The sequence below is a fragment of the Temnothorax longispinosus genome, chromosome 10 (assembly GCF_030848805.1).
Source record: "Temnothorax longispinosus isolate EJ_2023e chromosome 10, Tlon_JGU_v1, whole genome shotgun sequence".
Taxonomy (NCBI): domain Eukaryota; kingdom Metazoa; phylum Arthropoda; class Insecta; order Hymenoptera; family Formicidae; genus Temnothorax; species Temnothorax longispinosus.
Window position 1 is genome coordinate 14,998,504 of NC_092367.1, and position 15,626 is coordinate 15,014,129.

At 40.6% G+C, this 15,626-nt stretch overlaps 1 protein-coding gene and 1 long non-coding RNA gene across 2 annotated transcripts in view; one reads left to right on the top strand and one right to left on the bottom strand.

Moving 5' to 3' along the window:
- Positions 1–12,113, top strand: part of Hgtx (HGTX homeodomain transcription factor) — a 39,894-nt gene extending 27,781 nt beyond the window's left edge. Inside the window, exon 4 of the mRNA XM_071791007.1 lies at positions 7,924–12,113. Within this exon, the coding sequence (XP_071647108.1) occupies positions 7,924–8,172 (249 nt within the window). The 3' untranslated portion in view covers positions 8,173–12,113. The remainder of the gene's footprint in view (positions 1–7,923) is intronic.
- Positions 1–14,227, bottom strand: part of LOC139820717 (uncharacterized) — a 57,961-nt gene extending 43,734 nt beyond the window's left edge. The window contains exons 1-2 of the long non-coding RNA XR_011734096.1: positions 14,159–14,227; positions 12,516–12,614 (exon numbers count right to left, since the gene is read on the bottom strand). This is a non-coding gene — a long non-coding RNA (uncharacterized lncRNA). The remainder of the gene's footprint in view (positions 1–12,515; positions 12,615–14,158) is intronic.
- Positions 14,228–15,626: the final 1,399 nt, after the last annotated feature.

Sequence of the window (15,626 nt, forward strand, 5' to 3'; positions counted from 1 at the left end):
ATGGATTCTGTGTATCATTCTGTGTATCATTCTTATAGAATTTTACAAATGAGACAGGCAAAGATTTATGCGTAATAATTGGATAAATTTTTTTAAATTAAGAATGGCATATTTATGCACTACATTGTAAAAATGGATGATGCAAATTTCCCGCTGAAAAGTGTCTAGTAAAATACTTCTTTAATAATCAGATTTCTTCAGTATTTGAACTGACAGAGAGAGAATCCTCCTGCGTTCTAAACACCGGAACGTTGCGTGGAAATTAAACAGGGAGTATTTTAATAAACGCGGGAGCATCCCGATTGGGGACGGTAACGTATAAAAGAGAAACAGTTCTTTTCTATTAAGGCGCCGGGCGAGCGGGAGAGTACATCTCGGAGAATTAAGAGCAGCTGCTCTAACGGGAAAGTGCTCTCGCACACAGAGATTCGTGACTCGACGCTGAGAATGTTCGCGATGTAAAGTTAACGCGCGCGTGAAAATAGGAAGGGCGCAAAAAAAGCGAAATGTGCTCTACGCCTCGCGACTCGAGAAGATTCATTAATAACTTCGACCATTGATGGTGATGTTTATTTGACATTTCAATACGCTGTTATATCTGATAACTCACTTCATAATGGCGAATATCGAGATCGAATCGCCACGACGAGTTTTCCCGAGAACGTAGGATCCTCGGGCGTCCCGCCGGGAGAAGGAGAGAGAGAGAAAGAGAGAGAAAGAGAATCGTAAAAGTACGCCCGGATCGCGACGGCCGTCGCGAAATTTGATTCCGAAATAAAAATAGAATATTGGGGATAACGCGAATCGGTGAAGCCATTTGATCTCCACGCGGGGCCAAATGGGCGGTCGGGGGGTTTCGCGGGGAAGGAGCAGGGGGAAGAGAGGAAACATATCGATATGGGGAAGCGCTACGGCAACGGAATACAGAGGAGCGCATTATCGCCGGCAAGCCAACTACCCTCCGTCGTCCGACTCGCCCTCCTCCCGTCCGCCTGCCCACCCTCTCCCTCTTCCGGCCGTACCCGCGAAGAGGATCGCGTTACTTATTACTCGAAGAAACGTTCTGTTCCGAGCACTCTGTAATATTGCGAACCGTAGAATCTTGCGATTACTCCGAACCGATTGACGACGCAAAATCGCGGCCGCGCGTTTGCGATTCGCGACACCCTGCGCGATTCGGATCGCGCACGAGGGTGCGCGACGAGAGAATCTCCATTTCCGATTCTGTATAATGCATAAATATATATGTATATCGCATTTATCCAATCCTTATATATCTCTATCAGAACCGACAACAGAGAAATGAGCGAAGTTGAAAATCATACGCGCAAAAAATTTTTGAAATTTTTGCTCCAATAGGAAAAACACGGAAAACGCAATAAAATATTAATGTTCAATTTTATTTAATGTTAAAAAGTTTTATAAAACAAACAGGGGGTTGTTAAATAAATCACCTCGTTGATTGTAGATTCAAGTTAAAGATCCTCTTATAATAAGAAATATTTTCTGTTCATTCTGAAACGTCTTACATGATTTCCATAAAAATAAAAGTGAATCGAAATAAATCTAGTTCTTAAGTGTTTTTGTCAAGTGTTTTTTTTTACAAATTAAAATTTTAGTTGGACTGACAAGTGCGATTACTTATGTCAATCGTAAATAATCCCGTCATCTTCGTTCGTTTAATTATTCACTCCGCATTTTTGACAAGTCGACAGAAAAGTGCGACTGCCGTCATATCGACCTTGCCTTACGTACAAAGCTAATGTAACATGTGACACAAATATCGAGCCTGCGGCGGTTAACACTCTCGGTTTGATGGCATTTAGGAGCTCTCGTTACTCCACCCCGGTCGGTGGGTTACAAATAGGCTGTCGCGTCACGCCATATGGCGTAAATGCAAATTTTATACTAAAAGAAGCCCGGGCAGTCAATGCGTTAAAGGGCATCGGTCGAGGCTCAATAGTTTTGTTTGCATCACACGGATATGTCTCTCGCTATACTATCATACCACATGCATCAACATGACAAAAGGCAAAAGCCCAGGTTTTTCCGTCACGGCATATAACGCGTCGCAAAAAAGCGGGTATTAAAACCACCGTTCTCCGTTATCTTACGATGTATTCAGTCAGTTTCGAATAAAACTGGTAATTACCGTTTGCCGAATCTTGATCAAAATGTTTTATTGGAGAAAAGGATTGAGATTATAATATAATTTCTTTCGAGTTGACTCGACAATCAAGTCTATAAAAATGATAAAATTACCGCATCTATGCTATCTGTATACGTAATTCTTATTCCAGATTTATTTTTATCGCGCAAAGTGACTATAAACAATCGTGTCTAATAGAACATATTAATTCTCCCTGTTTATAGATTAATATATATACCTCGTATATGTACTGCAGTTATCGAAATTCAAAGCTCATAAGATGCATCTGTGAAATCCGCGCACGGAAGACGAGAGGCAAGGGGTTACAAGGATAAAATTCCGCTAAACACGCCGGGGCCACGATAATGCTTAACGACGCGTGCGGAGTCATGTGTGACATTTACTCGAAGGTTTTCCGCATCATTGGTCGAATCGCTTATTATTCAAAGGGTACGCTTTCATCGGATCGCCGATAAATTTTTAAGCTCCGGTGCACCTTTTTTACGCGCCAGACGCGGATATGGATTTTGGAAAAAGTTACGGGAGTTACGTTCCCTCGTCGACGCGACGACGACGTCGGTGGTAGATCTCGCGTATCTCAACGGACGACGGGATCGATCACGGATTAATCGTACGTGCTATTTAAAAACAACGAACGGGTTCTTCGTGACGAAAAATTCGACTGATATACGAATATCAATTTCCATAACGTCGTTCCTGCAGTCTATATCATTTTTTTAAATACATGAAAGCATTTGTAATATATTATATATATTTATTGTTATATATCGCAAAGTTATCTCTTGTAAAGCAATAAGTAAAAATAACAAAGTAAAGATAATAAACTTCAGATTATATAATAAAAATGTTGCAAAGAAAATTAAGATTTTATAAAAATTTATAAAAAAGAAGAATTTGTAAAGAAAAGTATTTAAAGTAAAATTTATAATATTTTATGTACTATTTCTCCAAAATACATTTTGTTTATATGAAATAACAAATTATGATGACAATAAATTGAGTAAAGTTTTGTCGGGTTTGTAAGCCTAAACTGACAAAAATAATTTTGATCTATTTTTTAACTTAATAAGCACGATTGTGGGTGAAAAATATAGAAAGCTACTAAGAGAATTAAATGCAAGTAGGAGTAAAAAAGACTGGGGTATATATATATCCATTTAGGTTATTAAAAGTATTGAAAACGAGTATTCTATATGCGATACGTGTGCTAGTATATAGTAACTATCAGAAAACCGTGCCAAGCCATTGAAAATAATGCATCCCAAATGCAGTGGAGACAGAAAACACGATCCTCTTTTCCTCTTTTCCTCTTTTTTAATTGGAAAAATATATTTCTCTTATGTGCGTCGTTTCGCTCTTAATACGCGACGTAATTCAATCGCACGGAACGGAAGTTCCACCGTATTTCTGGCAGCGCTTCCGATTAATTGACTTTTTGGCAATCACCGTTACCGAGAGTTCTCGAGAATGCTAAGTGCTCCATTTCAGCGCGATCCGTTTCCCGCGAACGAGAAATCATCGAATTGTCATTCGGCGATGATGTTTTACCTTCGAAAGTCTATTCAATATTTTAATGATGACGATATAATTTTTGGTTAGTTTGTATTTTTAATACGAATAAATAATGTCTTTTACACGTATCTAAAATATTCCTAAATATAAAAAAAAAATATATATATAATATAATATTTAAATACTTTTTTGCCGTATTTATCTCTCAATAGCAGCTTGATATAATCTGACGTTGTTCTATCTAGGTATTCATTGCAACTTTTTACTTGTGTTTAAAATTTACTTGTATTTTAATACAAAATAATGTTTCACAAATAGCGACGAAAGACATATACCATCGTGATATCTCTCTCCTGTGGGAAACAGAAGGAAAAACTGATTAGGACTATCAGAGCTGCGCCAATGGCATCTCAGAATATACGCGGCTTTGGACAAGAGAAAGGAGAAAGAGAAAGAGAGCAATCTGTAACTGCAATCCGCAGTTTCCTTTCCTTTTCACGCATTTACATCGAAATCCGTTCCTATGCATACACAGTTCTTCCATCTCTCCCTCTCTCTTTCTCTCGTAATCTCTGTGCCACCCCCTTACTCGCGCCTCTCTCGTTTCTCTCCCAGCGGAATATCCCACCTTGTCAGTCGTTTCTCTCTTTCTATTTTCTTCCCTCTCCCCCGATTTCCACCTGCACCCCAGGTTTTGCGTTAATTTACACTCCTTGCTTCTTTTCCGACCGTTTCGTCTCCTTTCGCATGTCTGTCTTTGACGTTCTTTTACCCCTGCCACGGTTTACCTTCCCGGTATCTGTGTCTATCGGCTTTCTCTACTGTCTTTTTATTATCGCTACATGGTTACATTTTGGAATCAACCGTACGAAAATGACGTTTCTTTCAAACCGGACACTTAAAAAATACCTTTATTAATACAATCATTGTGCTTCGAGAGAAATTTTTTAACTGCCAAATTCTTAAAATATTGTTACCTAATAAAATAATTCTAAAGAGAGTTGCCATTTAAAAAATCGTATAAGAATCGTATAAAGAACGTTCTGAGAATCGCAATCTTTTCTCTACGTGAGCAGCAAACATATTAAAAATCATTTTAGATGTCATTAGACAAATAAAATATGATAAAGATAAAATGGATTTTTAAAACCACTTTATCGTGCATGTTCGAATAATTAGATTAAGAATAAGGTTTACGCATTTAAATCACAATACTTGTCTAGATAATTATATTCGCGATGGTCTCGTTACAATTTTGACTCGAGAAGTATAACTCGCGCGAATTTTGCCACCCCCCTTCGAGGGTGAGAACTGAGTCACACGGCCGTAATCTTTCGCATAATAAATTGTCCCAGCGGCGATATCAACGGCGAGATCAGATGCTATCGGTATTATCTGTTACGGACGCGGGGAGGGAAAGGGTAGGTGGACGACCGCGGAAATCAGTGCCGCTCGCTCTGCGGGCCCGCCCTAAGGGCTTTACGCGAGTTACAAATGCGGTTTTGTATCTAGCTCTCGACGGGACAAAGTAATGGGCTTAGATAATCCTGATTTAATAAATCGAACAGTTGTGAGGCGACGCGCAATGTCGTTGTCGAGGGGAACGAAGGGGGAGGGAGAGAGAACGACAACCGCGCCGGCGCCGGTTCCCCGCCCCCGTTCCCGGCAACGTGCGCGTGACTAATGCGTTCAAAAATAAGATGGATGGATCCCGGCCAGGACTTTCTTTGCATTTACATTTTCGCACTGTATCAGTCGCGACGATTTAAAGAATAACGATCGGGAAGGGCTTTGCGGTTACATCCCCAAATCGGTTTTTCATCGTTTCATCGAGAAGAGATCGGAATTGCGACTGCGAATTGTCGGCCCCCATTTTTCGAACATTGCTCACAAAAATTTTCCTTATCATACAATGACTAATGCAATTTATCAAACGATATAGAAATAAAAATGTTACATTACTGTCAGAATCACGTAAATGGTATTTGATTAAAGAATGTATCTCTGATAAATAAATAAAAATTTAAGTAATTTTGATGAAAGCAACAAACTAACCGCATATTTTTTGGTCGCTTTACACACAAACAATAATTTTAATAAAACTATTTCTGAATGTGCACATTTAGCAATTAACGAAAGGAAAAATGTTCTTATCTCGAAAAGAGAAGAACGTGATAAATCTTTATCCGACAAATCTGCAACATCCGCGTTCCTGGAAAAATAGGACATCGCATTTGAATTTATTAAGGGCTTAACTATAAGTGCTTTATCGTCTTTAAAGTTTGTTTTAGCAAAGTAAACAGGGTCGGTACTAATAGAGAGAAACTAGGTCGGCTCGCGCACGATCCCGAGGGGGAGTTCGGTAAACTTAGTATCAATTTTGATTGTCCTCAGTTTCTCCGATCCATTGAACGATATCTCTGAAATTGCGAATCCTCGCGGACGGAAGGAGCTTGTTTATCACGATTGCGAAATCACAATCGCATACAGGCAAGCCCGGCGATCGAGCATCTACTATTCCATGCAAAATGCGTTTGTATATCTCGAGTAATATTATAAGATCAATATCGCTGTTCGATAAATCGATGCGTTATTAATCTTGGCATCCCTCTAAAAAGGGGGATCTTTTCTTTTTCTCTAATTAAAATATTTATTGAAAATGTCTGCACTTTTATGTCGGAGAAAGAGAGAAGGATGAAAATTCTTTTAAAGGAATTTTTGGGAAGATTTATTATAAATCAAGAAAGAGTCTTTCAAAATTAAAGATTAAGCGACTTAAGAGGACAGCCTGATGCGCCGCCTAATCTTTTCCTCGCGTATCTCGCTTTCTTCCACCCTTTAGCTCTTTCTCTTGCTCTGTTTCTCTCTCTCTTTCTCTTTCTCTTTCTTTATGAAGACCAACATGAAATATAAATTGGACTTTCGTAGCCGGGCCGAACTGCTTTTTTACGTCTGGCATTTGCCTGCAGTCAATCCCTGCAGATTGTCCATTCGCCTGCCTCTCCGTTATCTTAATTCCTCGAGTATTTTAATTTTCATCCGAACAACCATTAACTTTTACGGCCGGCCGTTTACTTTTTAATTCGTTTACCGCTTCGCGCCCGTGCTCGCTCGCCGGGACGCTTATATCTTTAATTTAAGCTCTCGACTTGGCGGCCATTGAACAAGCCTGCGGATTGGGGTTGGATACGGAAGAGCGGCAGTGGCGGTGGCGGTGGCGGCAAACGGGATGGCCGGAGGGAGGGAGAGAGGACGAGGGAGCGAAGAGGAAGAGGAGGAGTTTAGCGGGGGCCACACGCTGGCATGGATCGGGGGTGGTTTGTGGGTGCAATCGCGCTACGGTGAAGCTTCCCCGTGCTCCCCTGACACCCGTTACGTTAATTAAATACATTGTTGCGGGGACACAGACTCCTACTGTGTATCTCGAGCTTTATAGGTGCAGAGGGGCACCTTAAGTTAGCGGCGTTTCCGACCCCCTTCCGGTCCCCGCGGGAGGCCAGTCGCCAATGAATTTTCTCCGGGACCTTTGCCCGTTAATTCAAATGTTATAGACGCCCGGTCTAGAGTCGAGGCCGGCGTATTAATCGAAAGAGGTCGAATGGACTCCGCGGGTGGGCGATGTTAAAGACGTCGAGAGTCGACTATTTCAATAATTCACCGGTCGATTCGCGTCGAAAGCTTTGCTCCGCGATGGGGATTTTTACCTCATCGAGGGTTAATTCGTTCTCGTATTTGATAAGGTTTAGAAAGCCATCTCCTCGTGATTTTTATTCGTTTATCATTTATAACTTAGCTAAATAAACAAGAGGTGAAATTTATTTTAAAAGACTGTAGCATTATCAAATTAGATGTCGCCGGAATCTTTTTAACAGTGATTAATTTTTAATGATGTAACAGAGAAAGAATTATTAGCGTTCTATTACAGTAACGAAATATTAAAAAAGCTCGGAAATCTTCGATGCATTTTGTTGCACATTGTATGTCACAACATTTAATTTTCATATTAAATACGACTTTAAGAATGTCACTTTGGACAAGTCTTTTATCTTATTTTACATTTATCGCATCGCAACTAATATAAAACTGCAACATGAATATTCAATAAGCATTTTAAATTACAATTTTCGGAGACCGGCGAAATTTTTCGGAGATTGGATTTGAACAAACGAATGCGTCGGAGAATTAAAATCACGATTTAATCATGGATCTGTTAACACGGGCGTCCGTTTTCGGATTTCCAGGTGTGGTTCCAGAATCGGCGGACGAAGTGGCGGAAGAAGCACGCGGCGGAGATGGCGACGGCGAAGCGGCGGCAGGAGGAGGTCGAGGGCGTCGTCGCCGAGGGTGAGGACGGTTGCAGCGATGCTGAGGCCGACGGCGGTAGCGGCGGCGGTGGCGGCGGCGGTGGTGGCGGTGGCGGCGGCGGTGGTGGCGGCGAGACCGCCGCGAAGAGGCTGCGAAGGGAGCTCGAACAGCAGTACAGGCATTGAGAACCGCCGGGGACGGCGGGGGTTGCCCGGGGACACGCGGGGGCGCGAAAAAAGGGAAAAGAGGGACGCGGAGGAGAAGGATAAGGCGTGGCCCGGGGGCGGCGCGTTCCGGAGGGTTCCTCGCGGCTTGTTCGGAGAACAACGCGCGTGTCGGCTCAGAAATGATCGTGGAACGACTGTACGGCGGCGGCGGAAAGAGAAAGAGAGAAACGAAGAAAGAGAAAGAGAGAGGGAGAAAGAGAGACGTTCGTTGCACGAGTGTGTGTGTCCGCGTGTCTTTCTTCGTGATTTAGCCGGACGCTTAACGCGGCGTCGCGAGTGACGTACGGGATGTTCGGGAAGTCGCGCGTCTTCTCCGTATCACGGGAAAGTACGAGGGGACGGTTTTAGAATTTTAATAGAGAGCCGATTGAGAATTTTGAGGCTCGCCGAGTCGATTCTTATTGAGTTACGGGCGTAACGTCGGACGATCTATACGAAGGAAAGTACATAGAGAGGATTTACTTTCGAGTTAACTTCCAGGTGAATTTTTGCCGGAGCGAAATTTTAATTAGAGAAGTTTAATTGTCGTCGCCTAGTCTTTCGTAAGGAGAACTTGATTTTCCAAGATTATATTAAGGAACTTTGCAACCGCGAGAGGAAGCGCGCGCGATTTACGGGACGTCCGATATGTCTAACGTTCGTACGAAACGGGACGTAAGTGTTTCTCGCGACAATACCGTGTCAGTATATAGTCGACGACGATCGTGGCTCTTTGAAGCGAATCAATCTTTATGGTGATTGCCATTAATTTTGACCGGTGTCAAACATTTCGTCCGGTTCTAACGGGCGTTTCGATTCGCTCTGAAACATTGCGAATTGCGAAGCGTTGATTTTGTTGATGGCGGATTTGTCGGTGCTCGAGAACCAGTAATGGTTTAAGTAAGTATTAACGAAACGACGAGAGAGAGAGATCATTTAAATCAAAATTAAGCGCTACAATGTATAAAGCGAAATACCATTTATTTATTTATTTTTTATCTCGATAAAAAATTTTTTTTATTATTATAAATATATTTATTATTATTTATTGTTGTGAATATTATTGTGAATATATCGCGATTATTAAATAGAACATTTTTGTGAGAAGAGTTTCTCATTAAATAAAAATTTCGAGGCACAATAAATCTGCCATCCGACAAAATGACAATTGGAATCCGAATTAAGTCCCGTTGCCAAACTGATCTCTATGATAATTCGAAAGCGTCGATAAAGACTACCGATTCGTCGCTGATCTCGAAATATGACGTCAAATCGCTCGACCAAATTGAGCGCGTTTATCGATCCGGAGACTTCAATTAATCGCGAGCAGTCACGATACCAATTTATTGTCATAAAGTGAGCTTGCTTTTGTGCGACTACAGTAATATTTGTACGGCGACTTTCTAACTATCTTGCTCCAGGAAATAAATACGAATCTAATGTGTGGTAAATGCTTCTATAACGCAATCAGATTTGGTTGTCAAGCAAATATATCGTATTAAATACTTACATTTATGTTAAAATTTATACTTTTCCGAACTCGATTATCGTGAAATAGCATACGTGATAAATTAACGTCATTTTAAATAATCGTTAAATGCCGTATCGATGAACTGATAATAGAACTCGTGTCTGTGTAGATTTAAAATCGGTTTGGCAGGCACAGTCACATGGCAGCTCGCTATGACAACACTCCTGTGTTGTTTGACAGGAAAATATAGCGACGTCCAAATATATCGTTAACCACCTTCTGGATCGCGACGTGTTACCATCCCCAAAATCTCTCGATCGCGTGTGCATATTTAGTCTGTAGCTGCGAGAGCTACATACGGAGGAATCGATAGGAAGGGTTTGCCGAGCTGCTTATGCGATGGCAGATTAGTCGCCGGGGGCTTTGTTATCCATCCGACAAACAACGCACGGCAAATATGGCAAACAACGCACGCGACGTAACGTCAGCCCCCGTCAAGAAGGTGTTAATGGATAACCATAAATCCCAGGGCCCCCGGCAATCTGTACGTCGTTCTAAACTAGTCGACTCGTCACCGGGAAAAAGGCGCAAATTATTCTCCCGATTGAATAAATAATAATATGCAAAAATGCGCTAGGCTCAAAACGCCCCGAGGAAATTACTCGCCATGCCTAGGCCATGCCATAAACACGCAACTGGCCGTTTTTTTTATCGGAAAGTATTAATCATCGCGGATTCACGGATGTGACAAAGGCATGTTGCTTTACAGAAGGATAGTGCCGTTTAATACCCGCGGCTTCGCGCTCGCGTGCCGCTTAATGAAACTATTTGCCAAATATGAAAGATATCTTTCTAATTTTGCAACTTTCTAATCGCATGTTGAATGACGTCGAGATTATAACTCAAATAACGCGAGGTGACAATTTAACCAACTGTACTGAACTAGTGATTTCGCTATCGACAAATAAAAATCGTTTGCCTCGGAAAAGAATTAAATTAATTTTAAAATTAATGTTATTTCCTGGAGAATTAAAACTCTGCAAAACAGCTAAGCATTCCCTTGTTGGAAGGATTTTAAAATTATTAGAAAATTAATTCGTTTATCTTTGTATGATTTTATTCTTTACCCACCGATATTTATTTATTTGCCTAAACTGCCAGCAAGTGATGGAGATTTTTTTTATCGTTTTTAACCATTTTAAAATTACGGCAAAGTCGCAGATCCACATCAAAAGAAAAGAAAATATATATCTGAGAGATAAATTATATACGTGAATTTTTTTAACACGTTCGAATGGACTTTTGCGCGTCGACGGATCGCGCGAAAATGGACTTTGTATATTATGTAGATATACGATAAACGTGAATGTGATATCTAACGTATTTAATACGGCGTTCGGTCTAGGCGCGTAAGTGAAGTAAGTAGATATCGTCTATTGTAGACTAAAATAAAAAATGCAGAGGAATAGGAGAATATATATATATATACATACACACACAAATATATATATATATATATAAATCGCACGTGGCGTGCGATCTAAACTCGTAACTCTGGCTCTGTTTTTTTCAGCTGCACTTCCTTTCATTTTCCGCATTTAAAATGAGACAGGTGTATATTCGGGCTTTCGGGGTGGGGGGAAAGAAGGGGGAAGAAAAAGGAAATAGAGTAAAGGAAAAGTGCAACTAAAAAGAACGAACCTTCTGTATATATTCTTGCCGCAGGTTAGCGCTAAATACGATTACGTGATCCCGAGCTTTCGCTTGATGTAAAGACGTTATTTTAACAGAGTATATGTACTTTGCTTTATACAGCATAGGAGATTTTATGGAGATTTTTATGTTTTAATAATTGTCTTTTAAAGTCTTCACATATTGTGCGAATAAATATTAGATGTCGTTTTAATCCAACATTGATCAAAGTGTAACTTTCATTATAATGTAACGTCTTTTTACGGAGAGTTTAAATATTAGGTTTCTCATTTATTTCCGAAGCTTTTCTTCAGATTAAAAAGAAGAAAATAATTTCATGCGTTTGCCTTTTGGTCTAACATGCGGCGGGAATGCAAACCGTAGAACTTGATAAGCGCTGTGTTCAGAAAGATTCGGCAGCAGGCAGGGTCCTGAAGGGGGCAAAGGGGTTTTCGCAGAAAAAAAAAGAGGAAGAACGCTTCGCTATTTCGCGCGCTGTGACTAATCGAGCGATCGTTTCCTAAAAGGCGTATTCCTAAGTCTCTTGTAACGTCTATCGAGTATCCGACAACACACACACACATTGCTGTACAGTAAACCTAGGTGAATTGTTAATGGACGAGGTAGAGACAATCTGTATAAAATACTGTATAAATTATACATACGTGTTATCTATCGCTTGTGTATTATATCTCCAATTTAATAAATGGAACACGTATTATGGTATAATTGTAGAATTATATTATATATCTCGTAATGCGTTCACTTCATTTATCCTGTCCCGCCTCCCTCCTCGATTATCGCGTATACGCAATTTTCACAGCTCCGTGCATTGTTAAAATCGCCGTAATCGATGCACGTTTTCATTCGATTAAAATTCATTTAGCTTTTAAAAAACGGCCAAACATTCGTTTAATTAAAAGTATAACGAAGTTAGAGTAAAACGCCGTTCAAATAATATTCTTTAATTCATTACCGATGATAAATATTATCGTATACCAAAGTGGTAATTTCTTTTATTTCAGAGTCCGTTCAACTGGGATAGCGATCAAATTTCTCCATTTTGAAAAAGCATCATGTTATCGGATTAACGTCGCGCAATAAAGAGAATAAAGTTGATAAAATTCGCAAGATATGCAAAATACGTGGAGTCACTTACCGGCGATGACCTGCAGGTTACCAGATCCGTGCTCCCGAAAGTCCCGAACAGATTCTCCCATCCGATCTCCTTCCATCGACCTTTTTCTCTCCGTCACGCCTGAAAGTAGAAAATATGTTAGAATAAATTTTGTATTTTATAATTTATCACAATTATATATCGATTATGACAGAGGTGAAAATGCTGCTTCCGGTATAACGCGCGAAATAAAACTATACTGAACAACAAAAATATAAATAAATATAACGGGCAGGGAGGAAAGAGAGATAAATCCTTTTATCTTAATACGTATGATGCGGCTAGCTCTTTTTGTTGTTCCTCGCGCGCAATTTTAACGCACAGGCGCGATATACTGTTAATCGGCACCTCCGTATTCTGATTAAATCGCGGTTACAACGCAATCTCCGCATAACTCGCGCTATATGAAGCCACGTATCCGTGTCTGGCGAAATTATTTGCAACTTAGTCCCGGCGATTGCTGTAGTTCGCAAGCGCGCCCGGAGGAAGAGCATTAGCGCGCAATTAATCGGCCATCGCGAGGTCGAGAGGTAGAAAGGAGAAAGGGGAAGAGGGGGAGAGAGTTGAAGAAGGAGAGGAGGATGCAAAAAATTTGAATGGCGCAAGTGATTTCCTAGAACGAATTCCTAGAAGAACGCTCGCTTTTTGCGAGCGAGTGGCAAATTATCTGCCGCTTCAACTTTGCCACAAAAGAATAAATACTCGGCATTATGACGGCATATACGATCGTCTCGCACATCAACTTTTACAATGCCAGAAGTTTTAACACGCGACGAGTATACAAGTGAATAAGATACTAAACGCTTATTGTCTTTTTTAAATCGTTGCGCGCGCGCAAAATTATTTTAGACAATCAAGTATGTATCATGGAGAGAATTTTTTGTTATATTTTACCCTCAAATTCACTACAAACTTGGGACAACTTGGCAACCAAGGAATTTTTGAAATATACAAAAGACATTTTACAAACAACGTGATAAAAATTACCAAGCAGATTGGTAAATTTTGAAAAATTATTGAAATTTTCTAGATATTATATTTTAGTAAAATTAATCAAACATATTTTATATTTTAATGTAATAGATATTAATACTTTTTATTATGGTAGATATTGATCAGAACAGCTCGCATAAAATTCTTGGTGGATATACATGCACGTTGTTCCACAACTACTATGATTTTAGGGTAAATTCTAAAAGAAAATTCTCTCCGTATAACAAATCTCTCTTGGAGTTACTATATTTATATGATTATTGATTTTATTTTATATTATATATTATTACTATATCTATATATAGCATACCTATACGCAAAACATTCCTGCGATATTGCGAGAACGCTGCAGCATTGGGATGTTCAATGTCGCGTAGGTACCTATTAATTTACGTATAAATATTGTTTAATTACTAATTCCGCTACTTTGCATTACGATCTCTTCGCGATTTGGAATCAATCTATCGGAACAAGACGAGTTAGAATAAGATGGCTGCCGAGCCTTCGAAATTCCGCTCGAGAACTTAAACGATGCTCCGACGCGGAAGTTCAACAGGGCGAGACGCTTTCGCGGGGTAAAAGTAGCGGGGTATCTCGTCAGAGTGGATCTCGCGATGTTATTAGATATTTACCTAGAAACGTGACATGGATCGCGATCAGTAGCCGGATCCACGACGCATCGGAGCAGCAACAACCGCGCGAACTGGACTCCGAGCGCTCTTCGATTTCGATCCGCCCGTTTCTCGATCCGAAACGTTCGATAAAGTCACCGCGAGCGCCATCTGTGCGCGGCTTCGTCAACTAAGGCTGATTTAAACCTGACCGTAACTACTTGGCGTCGCGTAAGTAGAACAGCTCGATTATTCTCGCGCCTCTTTTTACCGCAAATTATTCTTAAGGCATTTTTATTAATTACAATATTAAATGTCAAGCCACTCTTAAAACATATTTAACTGCGTTATTAAATGTTAAATCATCATTGCCATCGACAATCTGCTTAGACAGTTTATTTAGTGTAAATTTAACACCAAATCTAACACTAAATATAGTTAATTGAAAAATACACAGCACGACGTCAATGTATTAAAGACAAAAAAAGCGAGGTTTATTTTCTATTTATTTTCTATTATTCGCGATTAAATTTTAAAACCACATCAATTCCTGTATAACTCATCATTTATTTTCGCAAGATCAGAAGCTTAGTTTCTCGAGGAAAATTCTCACATAATCCAACAATAAAACGTTTGACAAAAGAAAGCACCCACAAACGTTTTATTAAAAAAGTTCCCTTATAAAAACTTTTCACCGTTTTTGGACCTCGAGAACGGTCAGTTTGAGTAGTAAAAACGTGCATTTGGCAATGAGTACGACCCGTTTTTGGGGTGCAAAGGGGCCCTTTAACTTAAAAACGAGTGGTTAAAGCGGATTGTGTACGATTGCATACTCGCGTATACACATCATGTAGACTGCGCGTGCTTGAGAGTGCAAGAAACGGACATCAAAATGATAAAACGGGCTAAAAACGATCTATGTGAGGTGTAAAAGCGGTGAAATATTTTTGTAAGGGTTGCCCTTCTAAATATCGAAGAGACCATGGAAGAAACCCTTCCGAGATAATTTTAAAGGCATGGCGCTCACAAATAGTAATAATGTAATTGTTGACGATCGAAAGAGAGAGAGAGCGCGTGGCGAGTAAATAAGCCTCCTTCAATCGAAAGGGGAGAGTATCGAAGGGCGCGGCGCTAATACTCGCGAATCTCTCTCGCGTCTCGCGTCCTCCTGAGCTTAAATTCTCGGCGAAGATCTATACGCGCAGCCCCCGAGATGATTTTTCTTTTTTGCAGCGAGGGTTGGGGAAACGAAAGAAACACTCGTAAACAGGCGGGGTGACACGCGCGTGACCCCCTCACCCACGCGGCCTCGACGTATCGATTTCGGATAAGCACGGTGATTAATGTTAACGAGAGTTTTTGCGACTCGATCGTAAAGTGTGTCGGCGACACGTAAACGCGCGCGATCCTTACGTCGCTCCCTTCTCCATCCCCCTCTGCCCCCTAAAGGTTCTCTCCTTCTCTGGGACGGGGGGTACAGCCCCCGCGC